Below are 17327 nucleotides of genomic sequence, written 5' to 3' on the forward strand. Positions count from 1 at the left end.
CTTGCCCTGCAGCTCCTAATTCCCCAGGTCCTTGGCCTTGCTCAGACTGCTACTCACAGGGTTGTTGCAAAGACACAAGAGATAGGGGCAGTGGCGTCGCTGGGGGGTGCGGGAGGGTGCAGGCCACACCAGGTGATGTGCATGGGGAGGTGACATCATTACTAGCCAAAAATTTTAACATCTTGGTATTTTTGAACACCATCATATTATATATCAATTGAACTGTAATTTCATGCAGAATGCAGTAAAACAAATCACATTGAAATATCTCTATTTTATCAAAAATTATAGCCAAAACACCAACAGGGGCAGGGCAATGGTACATCACCATGCCCACTGCCTGGGGCATTGCCCCACCCACTGCATAGGAGGAGGTCCATCATAGGGGTGACACAAACCCTAGTGACACCACTGGGTAGAGGGACGTGGGGCTGGCAGAGTGGGAGTGGGTCCTGGGAGGGGTATTGGATCAGCAGTAGGTCGGTTCTGAGCTGTCTGTGACAGATCAGGAGAGAGATCTTGGGATGGTGGTGGACAGGTTGATGAAAGTGTCAACCCAATGTGCGGCGGCAGTGAAGAAGGCCAATTCTATGCTTGGGATCATTAGGAAAGGGATTGAGAACAAAACAGCTAATATTATAATGCCATTGTACAAATCTATGGTAAGGCCACACCTGGAGTATTGTGTCCAGTTCTGGTCGCCGCATCTCAAAAAAGACATAGTGGAAATGGAAAAGGTGCAAAAGAGAGCGACTAAGATGATTACGGGTCTGGGGCACCTTCCTTATGAGGAAAGTCTACGGCGTTTGGGCCTCTTCAGCCTAGAAAAGAGACGCCTGAGGGGGGACATGACTGAGACATACAAAATTATGTAGGGAATGGACAGAGTGGATAGGGAGATGCTCTTTACACTCTCACATAACACCAGAACCAGGCGACATCCACTAAAATTGAGTGTTGGGAGAGTTAGAACCGACAAAAGAAAAGATTTCTTTACTCAGCATGTGGTTGGTATGTGGAACTCTTTGCCACAGGATATGGTGATGGCGACTGGCCTGGGCGCCTTTAAAAGGGGATTGGACAAGTTTCTGGAGGAAAAATCCATTACGGGGTACAAGCCATGATGTGTATGCGCAACCTCCTGATTTTAGAAATGGGTTATGTCAGAATGCCAGATGCAAGGGAGGGCACCAGGATGCAGGTCTCTTGTTATCTGATGTGCTCCCTGGGGCATTTGGTGGGGCTGTGAGATACAGGAGGCTGGACTAGATGGGCCTATGGCCTGATCCAGTGGGGCTGTTCTTATGTTCTTATGTCCCCAGTGTGATACTTTATTTATCAGGTTCATGGCAAGAAAAAAAGTTGAAGACCACTGGATTATGTTATCAAGCAGTTATCAACCACTTGATTATGTTATCAAGTATACATTAAATTCTATACATTAAAAAAAATCATCCTGTGGAGCACAGAATAAGGCACACACCTTCAGAGACCAGCACAATCACAGTCATGATGGCAGAGCTGCAACCACACTGGTGAAAGTTTCCTTAGATGCTGGCACAACTCCACACTGGTGTACTCCTTCCACTGTGCACTTCCAGCTGACAGAAGCACCCCAATGGAACAGAGATGTAGGTGGGATGGGGAGGAACTGACACTCTCTCTCCCAAAGCCAGTCATGCCTACAAAATTAGTGCAGTATTATGCCAATGTTGAAGCTAACATATGCAACATGCATCCATCAATGAAGAGCAAAGAAACACCAAGGCATCCCATCATCCCTCTCCACATCACCCACTCTGCTACAGGAAAGCATAGGACACAGATTAGACTCTGTAGCCCATCACAGCATTCTCATTACTGTACTTAAGCCCTTTCTCTTTCTCTCGTTACGGAGCTAAACAAGCGCATCGGTAAAGCAGCTACCACGTTTTCCAGACTCACAAAGAGAGTCTGGTCCAACAAGAAGCTGACAGAACATACCAAGATCCAGGTCTACAGAGCTTGCGTCCTGAGTACACTTCTGTACTGCAGTGAGTCATGGACTCTCTGCTCACAACAGGAGAGGAAACTGAATGCTTTCCACATGCGCTGCCTCCGATGCATCCTCGCCATCACCTGACAGGACAAAGTTCCTAACAACACAGTCCTGGAACGAGCTGGAATCCCTAGCATGTATGCACTGCTGAAACAGAATGAGCTGAACGAGCTGGAATCCCTAGCATGTATGCACTGCTGAAACATTGGCTCAGTCATGTTGTGAGAATGGATGATGGCCGGATCCCAAAGGATCTCCTCTGTGGAGAACTCGTGCAAGGAAAGCGCCCTACAAGTAGACCACAGCTGTGATACAAGGACATCTGCAAAAGGGACCTGAAGGCCTTAGGAGTGGACCTCAACAGGTGGGAAACCCTGGCCTCTGAGTGGCCCGCTTGGAGGCAGGCTGTGCAGCATGGCCTTTCCTAGTTTGAAGAGACACTTGGCCAACAGTCTGAGGCAAAGAGGCAAAGAAGGAAGGCCCATAGCCAGGGAGACAGACCAGGGACACACCATACTTGCTCCTGGTGTGGAAGGGATTGTCACTCCCAAATCAGCCTTTTCAGCCACACTAGACGCTGTTCCAGAACCACCATTCAGAGCGCGATACCATAGTCTTTCGAGACTGAAGGTTGCCTACACTTAAGCCCCTTCCGGGAGACCATAACGCAGACATGCATGGCATGGGGCTCTACCTTTGTGGCTCCCTGCTGTGCACACACAGAGCACACAAAGGGGAACTTTGGAGGAAGGGCCCTCTGCACAAACAGCCTGCTGCCCTCTTGAATACATGTGGGAAAAGTACTTTGTTAACGTACTTCTTAGCTCCCTCATTACAGGTATTGTGCCACAGAAGGACTCCACACACAAACACCTGAGTGGGGGGGGGGGGGGTCCTGTGTCACCACCCTGACAGGGGGTGCATAGACAGTGCAGGGGAAGCAGGCAGGGACATCAGCCCTGAATTAGGGAACGTTGTCAGCTGTTAGCCCTACCTGGCTCCTTACTCTCTGAGTAACATTTTTCAGGGCTGGTAGCCAGGTATTATTAATTCTCATCGTTTCTGCTTTCCTGTTCAGTTGGTTTCGATGCTTTTATATTTCAGTTGCTTCTCTATACATACGTGCTGACAACAATGTTCCCTGATTCAATGGGCAATCACCAAAAAATGGTGCATAAGAACAGCACCAAGTTCCGGTGCCTGATTAAAACTGTGGCCTCCGAGGAAGCTCCCCAAAGCTGTGGGCAAAATGTCAGGTTTCCGTTTGAGCTTTTAGTTTCTTGTTCCAGTCTTTTTAGTTTCTAGTTTTTATTTGATGTTTAGTTTTCAGATTTAATCCTTAGTTATTTTAGCTTCAAGTATGTTTTGGTTTTTAGTGTGTTGTTTTTTTTAAGAGTGTTGAGCTTCATTTTAGTTTTTAGTTTTAGCTTTTTAGGTTGAGTTTTAGTTGCTGTTTTTAGTTTTCAGTTTTTAAACTTAGTTTTAGTGTGGTGATAGTGTGGTGAATCCCCCCTTTCAGGATTGGTTTTAGGCTCATTAGGTAAAAAAGCTAGACACAGCACCCAGCCTGAAAAACTGTTTATAGTTCAATATGGATTCCAGCAATGAAAGCCCTTGCATGTTTATGCATACCAAGCTGCTTTCAGGGCCTTCCACTAGCCCTTCCATTAGCCCACTTAGCACGGGGTTCCACAGTGCCCATGGCCTTCTCCATAGACTCCCAAACCTCCTGATTTAGGGAAGTTAAGTTCCCCATCAGGGTTGGGAGGTGTGGTCTCTTTTTGAAAGTCTTTGGGAACAACCCAGTGACCTTCAGGTTCATTGTCACCATGTGATTTAGCAGTTATGTCAGACTGGTGTGATGAGTTGGGATCAAGAAATGCCACAGCTGGAACCAGTCGCCAACCAGCTGTGCAACAGATGTGGGACAGAAACATGCATCTGAGAAGTCTGTCAGATTGAACTACATCAGTGGTTCTCAAACCTTTTAGCCCAGGGCCCACTTTTTAGAATGATAATCTGTCAGGACCCACTGGAAGTGATGTCATTAACCTGGAAATGATGTCATGGCTGGAAGTTACATCATTGAGCAGGGGAAAAAAATTAACAATCCTAGGCTGCAATGCTAACCACACTTACCCAGGAGTAAGTCCCATTGACTATCATTGTTAAAAGCATATACATTGTAGCCTTTTAAGAGTACAGATCTTCCCAAATGCAGTCACATACCATGTTGGCATCAAGTCTAATATACTAAAAATAAAATATTGAAATGATTGGGGACCCACCTAAAATTGGCTCATGACCCACAGTTTGAGAAACAATGAACTAGATTAATCAAGAGTCAAAAGGCTATGGCTCAAGAGAGGCAGGAGTGTGAGTTCTGGAAGGGAGGGATACAAGGGAGTTACCTACATACAAACTAAAGAAAGAAAAGCTAACTAGAGGCAGGAAAAGAGATAATGTGGGGGTGACCCATTGCATTCAACAGCTGTCTCAAAATTACAGGGGGTATGTTTCCCCAAGAGACTTCAGTTTCAGTTGTAGTTATCCAAGCAGGCCTCAGTCTGCAATCGTAAAGCATGCTTTCCTGGGAGTAAGTCCATTGAGTACAATAGGATTTCTGAGTAGACATGCATAAGATTGTGCTGTCAGACACTGAACAATTTGCACAAGGGGTTGCCCCCAAAGACTGACCAAATTCCTAAGCCTTATGGGAGAAGAATATCTCTCTCTCTCTCTCTCTCTCTCTCTCTCTCTCTCTCTCTCTCAAAATAGTAGAAAAAAAGCAAAATGAGGGAGAAAGGAAAAAACACAACAGCTTTTAAAAAAAAAAAATTTTCTAGGGTAACTGATGCCTTCTGCCTGTGTGTGATGAAGCATACATTCACTGATGCATAGGAAGATTTTTAAAAAATATGCTTTAAAAGTACTTCCCTGGTTCTGTTTGTCCAAGGAAATGGGAACAAATTTGGATTTTTGCACAAAGTTGTTATAGGTTTTCCATGCAAACCACTGCTTTGGAAAAGATGGAGAAGGGATGCTCTGATCCCTCACTCCTTTTCCTAATCCGCATTACTGCTGGATCTCTCTTGTCTTGTAATTAACCAGGAAAGAAAAGAGCATTGGGGATTTAAAATTGGGACTGGGGACAGTGGTCTGGGGTCATGCGAGGGATTATTTTGCAACCTTCCTGAAACTATGATGGGGGTGTGGGGTCATGGTTCATGCAAGGGGAAAGACATCCTGAGATCAAAGCCCATAATTCTTTTGTTCTCTGAATTTTGATTTGTTAGCAGCTGTTGCAATGTTAAGACAAGTATACCTGGTTTAGTCAAAGCACAAACACAAGCTCCAGTCCTTTTTCGAATGTTCCATCCGTCTCTGAGACTTGGCTCTGGGGTGTCTGACTGGGTCTTAGGAGAAAGATGTCTTTTGAAAACTGTTTAGGCTCCATGCTCTAGGGTATATTAACCCTGAGCAAAGACATCTGTATTGCCACCCCCCCCCCCCAATATTTTTAGGGGCTGCAAGGGTAAGTGGACTATGCTCAGGCTTGTACCAAACTAGGGAGATCATACTGAGAAAGGCACAATGGCGAAGAACTCCTCATGCAGCTGTCACAAATGTGTCTCAGCAGTGGAAGGTAATGAAAGTGTGACTGAGGGAGAGCATTAGGTCCAGGAGCATGGCTAAGCAGAGGACTGTGCCACAACATGTGCCCATAACATAGGAATGGCAGCTTTCCATTCCTAGACAGTATAAGGCAGGGGTCTCCAAACCCTGGCCCGGGGGCCAGATGTGGCCTGCAGCGAGCCTCTACACGGCCCACGACCAGCCTCTTGTCCTCTGAAAGCCTCTGGCCCACTTGACTGAACATGACCAGAGCTGTGCTCTGATTGCATCTGGAGGTGTTCTGAGGGCGGAGAGGCTGAGTGAATGAGCCCACTCATTCATTTATTCATTTATCTAAGTTCCATCTCTAATTTATTTATTTAAATTTTTTTCCAGCCCTCAGCACTGCGCCAGATATTTCATGCGGCCCTCTGGCCAAAAAGTTTGGAGACTCCTGGTAAGGCATAAGGACTCTTCTGGAAGATGAGGCTATTCCTTAAGGAGTCAACACACTCTTGGACGTGTGGCCCCTGCAGGATGCAAAGTTCCTCTATAATCACCTGATCCAGTGGCATAGCCAGAGCGGGTGCAAAGTACTAAGTTTTGCAGGGAGCCTCACTTCAGTGTGCAAGCAGCATTTCCACCTCCCCTTCGGAGCCATTCCAGGTGGGGAATCAAAATGGAGACATTTGTCTCTGAAGGGGAGGGGGAGAGGCCGCTTACATGCTGCAGTGAGGCTCCCTGCAAAACTTTGCACCTCCTCAAGCTACACCACTGGCCTGATCCAGGCCATACACAGTTGTGCACATCACATGTACACCATCCTGAGCTCTGTGGAGGAAGGGCAGTATAAAAATCTGAAAAGAAACAAATAAAAGTAAATAAATGATGGCCAGGCCTGACTTCAGTGGCTGAACAATACCCTTGGGCTTATCAAGATGAGAATCTGGCATGCCCTGGGCAGTGGCAGGGGTTATGACAAAGCATTGGACAGCAGCCCTTATTCACCAGATGGGCTTATGGGTGGTTGGACAGGCCAGGTGCCAGAGGGTTGGTGGTTCAGGGACACACTGATCATACTGTGTTTTCTAGAGCAGCCCCAGTGCAGCTACTGGTGAGCATTGGGGACAACATGGGGTGGGGACCTTCACTCCACTCCACTGCTGTGAGGGAGGTGTTTGTTGCCCAACAACTGCTGTTCCCTGGAGGACATGTACAAAGTGCACTTGATAATAAGTCTCCCTGCTTTGGTTGGCAACCTTCAGTCTGGAAAGACTATGGTATAAGCCTACAGCACCCGGTATTCCCAGGCGGTCACCCATCCAAGAACTAACCAGGCCTGACCCTGCTTAGCTTCTGAGATCAGATGAGATCAGGCATGTGCAGGGCAACAGTTGCTGTCCCTGCTTGCCTCTCCATCATTTCCCTCTCCCCCCCCCCTCCTAAATCTTATGTGCAGCAGCCTCACTGTGCTATGAGATGGCCATGCAAGCATCACATAAATGTACTGTGGTGTGTCTTAACCAGTGGTACAGGTACCACCAGTGGTATTTGAGGTGGTGTCCATTGGTACTTGCGGGACCTCTGGACACCTGCTGCCTGGCAGTGAGACCAGGAACGTGATGCAACAAACAGTGGTAGGAGGATCAGCTCAGCAGGCAGAGTCCAAAGCATGACTCTTGAAAAAGCCCTCCCCTCCACCCCTAGGCTCTTGCTGGTGTTTGTCATGTTGCATCTGGCCTTCCAACCCAGAAGTAACAACTGGTGACAATGTCATTAATACCAGTTACTGTCAATGGTACTTCAAAGAGGTGGATCATGTGAAGTGGTAAGGTGATGGACAATAATTGAGAAACACTGGTGTACTGTGTTGGTTGAGCTGATTTTGCTCTTGAGGAATCTCACTGACAAGCACAGCCATTTTCAACCAATGTGCTGTGGCACACTGGTATGCCGTGAGTGGTCTGCAGGTGTGCTGTGGGAGTTTGGGGGAGGGTCATTTATTAATAGGGTCATGGGGGGAGGTTTGTGTGTGAGCCCCCCCACCCCCACCAACAGCATGGTGTGCCTTGTCAATTGTCCAAAAACGGATGGTGTATATTGCAGAGAGGTGCGGTGGGTGGGGAGGCAGGTGAGGCAGAGCCTCCCCACCCTTTGCACATCCCTGGTGCCTGGACAATCTTAGTGCCTTGTCAGTGTGCCAGGAGAAGAAAAAGGCTGAATACGCAGGAGCCGCCAAGACCCGTCAGAGATGCTGACCTGTTTCTCTCCCCCGCCCCCCCCCCTCGTTCGTGGGCAGGGCCAGAGCGCTGCAGAGCCCGCGATTTGCTCGGCCGGGGCTTGAAATGAGTTGGAGGGCTGCTGATGCGAAGGGGAGGCGGAGCCGTGCGGGAGCCTGTTGCTCGCAGCAGCCGGCGGGGCAGAGCGCAGGGGGAAGAGCTCCGGCTGCGGCAGCGGCGCCCGCAGCCTCCCTGAGCGCCCGGGGCTGCTGCTGGAGCAGCGCAAGGGGAGACCCGGAAGGGCAGCGGCCGCCACCCCGCTCCGTGGCGCCCTCTCCGAAGCTCCCCCATGCCAACTTCGGCGGAGCGCCTGCTGCCTGCCCTTTGGCCGGGCGGACCTTCTCCCGGCACCGGCAGCTGAGGCTGTGGGGGCGGCTCCCGGGTCCGGATCGCGATGAGCCCCTGCCCGGCGTGGCTCCTGTGCCTCCTCTGCAGCCTGGCCGCCTCGCTGCGGCTCCAGCAGGGCATGTAAGTGGCGCGGGTGGGCGGCTCTTTGGGGTGGGGTGGCGGCTGGCAAGAAGCGGGGCGCCCACCCAGCAGCTGGGGTCTGCCTGCCTGTCCTGTCCGGCTGCCTTGACGCGTGTTGGCAGGAACGTGAGAAAGGGGCGCCAAGCGAGAGATCCGAGTTCTACCCAAAGGTGGGGTCAGTTCTTTCATTCCCCCCCCCATTTGAAGACACCTCCCTCTGTTCACTTACCTGGAGAAGGCGCTTCGTTGTCTTTCTGAACGAAAAGGAGGCAAGCGGTGGCGTAGCTAGAGGGGGGCAAAGCACTAAGTTTTGCAGGTGCCTGAATGCAGCCCCTTCCCCTTCAGAGCAATTTCAAGCATTCGCCTCCGTTCTGCTCCCCCCACCCGGAATGGCTTCAAAGGGGAGGGAGTGGGGTTACTTGCATGGTGCATTCAGGCACCTGCAAAACTTAGTGCTTTGCCCCCCTCTAGTTACGCCACTGCCTGCAAGACACTCTCAGTCTTGCTCCCCCTGCCTTGAATGGCTCCAAAGGTGAGGGAGTGGGTCTGCTTATAGGGCACCTTGTTCAGACGCCTGCAAAACTTAGTACTTTGCACCCCCCTCTAGCTATGCCACTGGCTGCAATGAAACTGCATTTAAAAATGGAGGGGGAATGTGAACAGGTTGACAGACTGATCCCCTTAGTGTCTACCTGGGGTAAGTCTTGCTGACTTGAGTAGGACTGAATCTCATGTTGAGTGTGCATTGAATTGCCCTGCAGTGGTCTGATAACTTTTGTTCCCTCTTTTCAGCAAGTCTTTTATTTTTCCCCCCAAAAATAAGTAGGAAAGGTAGGCTGCAATCCCATCCACACTAACCTGAGAGTAACCCCCATTGATTATAATGGGATTTGCTTCTGAGTAGCTATGCAGGGATTGGGCTCGCAGTGTCCTAGCTTCTCTTCCTCCCCCCCCCCTTAATTCTAAAGAGTTACTTGAGAATTTCATTGATTTCTGTGCACATAGTCTCTATGTGAGCATGACTTCTGGGATGGAAATTGCATGTGCTCTGTGTACAGCGGTGTGTGAGGAATGCCTATGGCAGCACCACTACAGCCTGTACGTGCTCCTAATCTCTCAGGAGAGAGAGAGAGAGAGAGAGAGAGAGAGAGAGAGAGAGATGTGCACTGTCGGATGTGAAGTACAGTGCAAGTGTTTGATTCTGTAGCACATCTACTTGCCTCCATGTGCTCATGGCAAAATAAACTCTTGTGCTGCGCTTTTGAGTGTTGGTATAGGAAAAAATTTTATGAGTGAAAGATGCTTAGTGCCCAGTAAATGTTTGGGATTGCAGTGTCACATTGTTATCGATTTTGATTCATTCCTTCCCCCCCCCCCCCACCCCAAGTGATTGCATGACTCTGGAATACAATTTTTCACATCAAAAGACTTCTGAACACTAAGTTCTTGGGGAACGACACACTTACACACAACCTGACATTGTGGTTTAGTTATCTTTATTTTTCACCGTTTTATACTGCCCTTCCTCCAAGGAGCTCAGGGTGGTGTACATAGTTCCTCTCCTTTCGTCCTCACAAGAACCCCGTGAAGTAGGTGAAGCTGAGAGGTAATGACTGGCCCAAGATCCCCCAGGAAGCCTGGACATTTTTAATTCAACCACTGTCACCCAGGAAGCTTAGCGGCTGAACAGGTATTTGAACCTGGATCTTCCAGGTCTAACTCCTGAACCATTACACCATCATAGCTCTTTAATATGCCTTTACTACCTCCTTTGTATTCATATAGTCCTCAGCCCATAACTCCTTCACTCTGCAAGGTAAGGTAGGCTAAGAGAAAGTGACCAGTCCAATGTCACCCATGACCTTCATACGCGAAGCAGGGGACTGAACTTGGGTATCCAACACTTGAACCACTACACCACACCAACTTCCAGTGTAGACATAACACTCCTGATCTCAAAGCATGCTGCATCCCCTTCCTGCTTCTACTCATAGACCCACCCGTTCTTTTCATGCTTGTTGTTGCTGTAGTGTAGCATTATGTCTCCATCAGCAATATGGTTAATTGGGATTGGAACCATGGTTTGCAAACCTGCTCTAAATTATGGTTTTGATGCAATCCTGGTTAACCTTAACCATAATTAGTGCAGATGTTGACATAAAGCTCAACAATGAATAAAACAAACTATAGAAGGGAGAGAGCAACGTGCGTATAAGAGCATTGGAGCCCACAGCATGTGCCTGACCTCCAAGCTGTGTTTTGGAGACAGAAAAAGTTGTGCCTGCTTGAGGTTAAAGTAATAAAAAGGTGAATTACCTTCATCTTTTCAGTATCTGTTTTTATGTAAAGAGTGGTGATGTGAATCTGCGTTTGGGGACAGAGTATAGAATTGGGACAGTGGTAATTGTGCTGGATTAATTAACCAAAGTTAAAGAGTTTGCCTTTATGTGTGCTGTGTGACGTGCTTTGCCTATACTTGTGCCTTACGTAATGCGTGAGTGACATTGTCTAGTCTGTACTGCTTCCTACACTCGGGTTGGCCCCATGGCAAAAAGTTTAATTGGATTTCTTTCCTTGACAGCTACTTTGTGCAGTAGCTGCAGACTTTGAGTTTCTAGGGGTTATTAAACAGAGAAGCGATTACTGAGATGTGTAATCTTTGGGGTGGGAAAGCAGGGGGAGTGCTGGCGCCTGTCGGTGCGAGAATGACCACCTTTAAGCTAAGTTACTCTGGGGAATGTGTTAAGGGCAGGTTCACAGATTCAGACTGCTGGCATCTGTCGTCTTACGATGAGTCAAGAATGGGTTGTTAAACTTGTGCCATCCTCCACATAGCGGGACCAACTCACAGATTTATTTTTGAAGTTTGAAAGGCTGTCATGCGTGGCCTTTTTTTTTTTTTCCCTGCACGAAGTGATATAGTTTCCATATATTCCTCTTGCTGCCTCAAAACTAAATTTGGTCTTCGGCTGATGGATTGGAACCCCAAACTGCATCACTGGCCTCTTCCGACAACCGTAATTTTCTTAGGTTTGCTTTTTAAATGATTTGTATTTTTTAAGTGAGGTTAAATATTGGAGCAGGTATGTAGAGATGAGGAGAAAGCAACAGTGGGGAGAAAAGAGATAGAGAATAAGTTGAATTGAGATGTGTATATAGTGTATTTTATACTGTATTCTAGTGTTTCTCAAGCTTCAGGACCCAATAGGTGGGTTGCAAGCCAATTTCAGGCAGCTCCCATTCTATTCAATATGTCTTTTATTTTTAATATATCAGACTTAATGCTACCATGGTATGTGACTGCATTTGAGGAATTGTGACAGATCTGTACTTTTAACAAGCTACTGTGTATATGCTTTTAACAGTGATAGTAAATGGGGCTTACTCCTGGGTAAGTGTGAATACGATTACAGCTTTTTGGGATGTTTGGTGAATATTCTTTAAACAGATCAGCAACTGCTTGGGCAGGTTAGGAGGGTTCTTCTTTATTTTAAATAAATTTTAAAATGTATACTTGTAAACTGTTACCCTGCACATGCCCGATCTTGTCTGATCTCGGAAGCTAAGCAGGGTCAGGCCTGGTTAGTACTTGGATGGGAGACCACCTGGGAATACTGGGTGCTGTAGGCTTATACCATAGTCTTTCGAGACTGAAGGTTGCCAACCATTTTTTATTTGTAAACTTTTAATTTACTTAGGGCACAGTCCTAACCAAGTCTACTCAGAAGTAAGTCCTATTTTGTTCAATGGGGCTTACTCTCAGGAAAGTGTGGTTAGGATTGCAGCCTTACTTGATTTGATTTTGTCATGTGGGGGATATTAAAAATTTTTCTTGCTCGATAATATCACTTCTAGCCTGGACATCACTTTGGGTGGGTCCCGACAGATTGTCGCTCTAAAAAGTGGGTCCCAGTGCTAAAACGTTTGAGAACCACTGCTGTATCCTAACCTTTGCTGTTAGCTTCCTTAAACATCTCTTTCTATGGGAGAAAAGGGGGGATATAAATATCAATACAATAGTGCTTGTACAGTAGTCGTGTACAGTAGTGCTTGGGGTTAAAGGTAGGTCTAAAAAGGCTGAAGGTATTAGGTGACACTGGGAGATGACTTATTATGTGGTTACTGTTACTAGCAGTTTCAGAGTCAGATTAGCAAGTGATAATTGCAGTTAGCATGTAATTAACACAGCTGAGTTCACCTGAACATTACTGCGCTTAAGAGATGCTAAAATATGTCTTCAGGTTTTTTCACCTCTGAATGATACTCTAACAATGACGCACATTTAACGCTTATTCAAATGTCAGCTTTCTCCTGCTGTTAGGAACACTGCAGCCACCATTGCCTAGTGCATGAGAAACTGATAGGCAACTGATGCACAATTTTTAAGACTACTGAAGTTTTTTTCCTGTCTTCCACAAAACCTGAGTTGCACAGGTTGCTCCTGATCCTGTTATTTCCAGTCTAAGATGTCTCATCAGCCTGATTCCAAAAGGTGTTCTTATGTGGGAAAGTGAGTTTAAATATGAAGATAATGAAAAGTTTGCATTTAGCAAATTTGGGGTGATGTAGGGCTATGGGAAAGATGTACTGTCAATACCATTAAATAGGGAAGAAAGCAGAGAGCTGGGCACCCGTGTGGCATAAGGGTTAACTCATTTGTTGCAGCACTGGTGTCCATATGACAGTCACCTACTTGATCAGTTGTATGGAGTGGGTAGTATAGGTCTTGGATATATATACACACTTCTCTAGCAGGAGGAAAATGTGTTCTAAAAGCTGATACTTGAAGAAAAGCACGCTAATAGTAGAGATCTAATAGAGGAGAGCTTTCAGGAAATGCTTTCCATGCTGAGAAGCCCATACATATTCTGAGCATATGAACCCCCCCCCCCTTAAGCTTCAACAAACTTGGTCCCCTCTTTACCTGTGGCCAGCAGGAGGGGCTCTCTGATGATTGAAAAAATTCTTCTTACTGTTGGTTGATGGGAATTTCAAAAACAGGGGCTAGATTTTTATGGGGGAGGGATGGAGTGGGGAAGAGTATTGTGTTCTACAAAAGCCTAGTTAGAGAGGCAGAGAAACCATTTATCTTTCTTGCCACAGAGAACTTGGGAAGGGAAAGAAAGAATAAGTGGGTGACATGTTTTCATAGAAAGGAGTACTGTACTAAGATTTTTCCCTTGTCTGTATTATTGTGTCAGAACTGGACTCTCTGCAGCAAAGTTTTCCACTCCAGAAAGGGGGGAAGCACCAGCTTTTGCTCGCTTTGTGCCCTCTTCTCAAAACTGATAGAAGAGACTGGGGGAGCTTCCTTTGAAGGAGGTGGCCTGGCACACAAGCTTAGAGTGAACTTGTTTTTGTGGAAGAAAAGATTATGTAAACTAGCCTTTTCAGCCCAGGCGATGAGAAACAGATCTCACTGATTTATGCTATGGCATAGATCAAGGATGTCAAACTTGTTTGATAAAGGCCAAAGTTAGCAGTCATGGTGCCTGCTGAGGGCTGGAAATGACATCATTAAGCAGAAAGTGACATCATTAAGCAATGATGGCCAGAAATAAGCACTTTGTTCTCACATAGAAACTAATTAGCTACAAATGCCAGAAGAGAGTCTACAAAACTTGTTCATATCTGCAAGATATGAGAGAACCCAATTATCATGCTGGGATAGCCCAATTATAATGAGGGCTGGATAAATTGCTTTATGGTTGGCCTCATGTTTGACACCTCTGGCATAGACTAACAGCCCAATTGTAACTACAGTAACTTTCCAGTGCTGATGCAGCTGTGCCAACAGGTCTCGCACTGCATCCTGCAGTGGTTGGGGGCAACCACAGAGGCCTCCTCAAGATAAGGGAATGCTTGTTCCCCTACCTTGGGTCTACATTGCAGCTGCATTGGCACTGAAAGTTTGGTTAGGCTGCAAGTCCTGTATCTGGATGGGTGCAAAAATGAAGAATCTGCCTAGGGCAATGCCTATGGCTATACAGATAAACAACAGCTTCCTAAAATTATAGATGGGTATTTCCTCACCTGCCTGGAGATGCCAGAGGCTAATTTTGGACTTGACTACTGAGCTATGTCTCTGCCATTAAATTTTTTTTAAATAAACCCAACCTGTGAGATTGGCCCTAAAATTGCAATGTGACTCTCTGTGACTCTTTCCTTTGCAGCTCTTTTTTTTTTTTTTAAACTTAAAATAGCAGGCTGGCTGTGAGTCTCGTTGGAGGAAGGGTTTAGCAGCAGTGCGCCATTTATGGTAGTGCCACACCATTTATGATGGCAGAACACGAGTTCCGCAGTCTAAGCAGCAGATAGGATTGGGCCATCAGAGCGGTACTTTGGTGAAACTGCAACCTGACAGGGGGTGTCCTGCATCTGCTGTCCACCCCTGTCCAACCTACGGAGCAGCTTCAATCACCTGTCTGCCACTGAGAGCAGTGGGGCAGACAGTAGAAAGAGAATGGGACAGTGGCAGCCCACTTTTTCCTCCAGCACCACTGGAGGAAAGGAAAGAAGAAGAAAAACCTGACTGAAGCAGCCACTCCCTGCTCCTTACCCAGCAACTGAGTAGACAAGCAGCTGAGTGGACATGATGAGCAGTTCAATACCCCCTTACCTTCTGCTCTTGCATCACCTCCCTTTGTTCCACCTGGCCTTGTTTGAAAACATGATGAGAGGAGTATGCTAGCAGTGCTTCCAGTAAGTTCCACCCTGTTTATTTCAAATGGGACAGGACAAGAGTAAGAGAAAGGAAGCTGTGCCAGAGCAGAAGGTAAAGGGACCTGGCTCTGCCTCACTGTGCCAATCTGGCTATTTTCCTAAGGTGATGGCAGTGCCAGCACCAACATGGGGCATGCACTCCTGCACACACCAGGTTTTTTATTTTGGGGGAGGAGTGCATGCTAGTGGGGGGGGGATCCAACCCAGTTCAGGCAGCAGATCTTCTCAAGCGACTCTTGAGAGCCCGGAGGCTCTTACTGCGCACATCTTTCATGCTGCTATCATATCGTAGAGATGTGCAAGTCTGGAGAAATCTCCTGTACTGGCCTAACTATATCTGATCCAAGCTGTCACTTAGGCCGGCGCAGGCCTCCCTGCACCAGTTCCGAGTGTTGCAAACATGCTGTAAGGCATGTTTGTGCCGACTTGGCTGGGGCAGATCCTGATCCTACGCAGGCCGGCACAGGTAGGTTTGTGCCAGGTGGTGCAGTGGGTGGGAGAGGGTGGTGCAAGGGTGGAATAGAGGCTGGGGGTGTTTCTGGGTGGGGGGGAAGTGGAATAGGGGGCAGATTGGGCCCAAATCTCTGCATGATAGGACATTCCCACCAAAGATGCAACCAGCTGATTGGCCTACACCCTTTCCAACAACATTGGCTGTAGACTGCATTAAATGAGACCTTGCAGGAGTAATGTATGACCTACCAAGACCATTATGTGACTTGAAAAAGCACCTGGCACTCGGGGATATACCTAATACAGATTTGACACTCTGCAGAGGATGGCAGGCAATATGCAAGAATAAATATCTGAGTTTCAGTTAAACTTCAGTGCTAGCAAATGCTCTCGGGTGGCATATATAAACTACTTGAGCGTTGCCTTAATGCATAGCACTCCAAAATTCAAGAGGTAAGGAACAGTGCTTGGCTTGGGAGGGCCATAAAATGCCTTGCATAATAAACTGTGATCACCGCAATACATAGAATTTCAATTCATTGCGGGCTTCTTATCATTCCAGTTTTCTGGGTAAACAAAATAATTGCCTTCATTTCCATTAAATATGTTGGTAGGGAATGCAGACAGCGAATGCTTCTGATACGTTCTCGGGTAAAAGCAGAAATGTCTGAAATTGGGAGCACCTTCCTTGAACTCCTTGGGACATGCGAAGCTCACCTTGTCAGCTGCTATTTTCCCATTCGCTTTAATGGAGAAAAACTCTCAGTGCATGGGGCGACATCCCCTCTGCTGGTGGTGAACTTACATTTATGGACTGTGTGTTTCTATATAAACAAGACCCTTGATTGGTTTGAGCTGAGTCTTGGAAGCTTGGTAACCGTGTAGTCTGTTCCTGTGAATTTGCTTACTTCTGGGAACTCAAGTTTAACTTACATCACACTATTTGCTGGCAGTTCTTAGCTATCTGCAGCCATTCCGAAGCAATCTGTGGCCATTCTGAAGCTATCTAGGCAGGTTAGCTTCTCTCCCCCTCCCCCCCCCCAATTCAGCATCATTTTCTGAGTTTGGGGACATCAAGACAAAAAGGCATGCCAGTTTGATTTCCCCCCAACCTTATTTTCCCATAGGGTCAATGATTTTGTATCTGCTGATTCAGTCTCCTGCTGGGTTTTTCCAGGAACCTAACCCCAGTGGATAATGAGAATTGACTGCACATTTGTCATACACCAGGTCAGTGCTTGTGCTCTCTGATCGTTCAGGGTCTTCACAGTCGGTATTGCTCTTCGATTCCTTAGAGGAGTGGGATGATGCCTGTCTGTGTGAAATCAGACTTAGACCGAATGACAGAGCCATCCCTGAGGATATGGGGAGACCAGGGCTATTGATCAGGTCTGGCTGAAACTGAGTTGGCATTTTGAACAGTGCACAAATTTCCCACCTCCCTTTTTTCAAAGAGCATGGGCCCTGACACTCCTTTTCTACCAATGTCTTCGCTGTCTCCACCATCCTGATTGCTTCTCCAAAACAGGCAGGTGTGGGAGGATGCTGGAAGCAAGAGGCAGTTCTGCTCCCAGCATCCTCCTTCTCAGCCTAGTTTAAAGAAGTAGCCACATGGTGGAAGAGGAAGGAGCAGCAATCCTCTTCTTTCTATAGAGGTAATTCTGAAAGAGAAGAATGAACTTCAGTTCAGTTATTTCATATGTACATTTAAAAATCTCTGAGAGTTTTAAGAAGCTGGATAAATTGTATTA

At 46.9% G+C, this 17327-nt stretch overlaps 1 protein-coding gene and 2 pseudogenes across 1 annotated transcript in view; 2 read left to right on the forward strand and 1 right to left on the reverse strand.

Annotated features, from left to right (window-relative positions):
• Nucleotides 1–6938: 6938 nt before the first annotated feature.
• Nucleotides 6939–7055, reverse strand: LOC136646912 (5S ribosomal RNA; annotated as a pseudogene).
• A 4853-nt stretch (nucleotides 7056–11908) lies between these two features.
• Nucleotides 11909–12030, forward strand: LOC136646557 (5S ribosomal RNA; annotated as a pseudogene).
• A 3505-nt stretch (nucleotides 12031–15535) lies between these two features.
• The window catches only part of LOC136645313 (multiple epidermal growth factor-like domains protein 6), a 260946-nt gene continuing 259154 nt past the window's right edge, over nucleotides 15536–17327 (forward strand). Inside the window, exon 1 of the mRNA XM_066621547.1 lies at nucleotides 15536–15589. Within this exon, the coding sequence (XP_066477644.1) occupies nucleotides 15536–15589 (54 nt within the window). The remainder of the gene's footprint in view (nucleotides 15590–17327) is intronic.

This window comes from Tiliqua scincoides, chromosome 3 (genome assembly GCF_035046505.1).
Source record: "Tiliqua scincoides isolate rTilSci1 chromosome 3, rTilSci1.hap2, whole genome shotgun sequence".
Taxonomy (NCBI): domain Eukaryota; kingdom Metazoa; phylum Chordata; class Lepidosauria; order Squamata; family Scincidae; genus Tiliqua; species Tiliqua scincoides.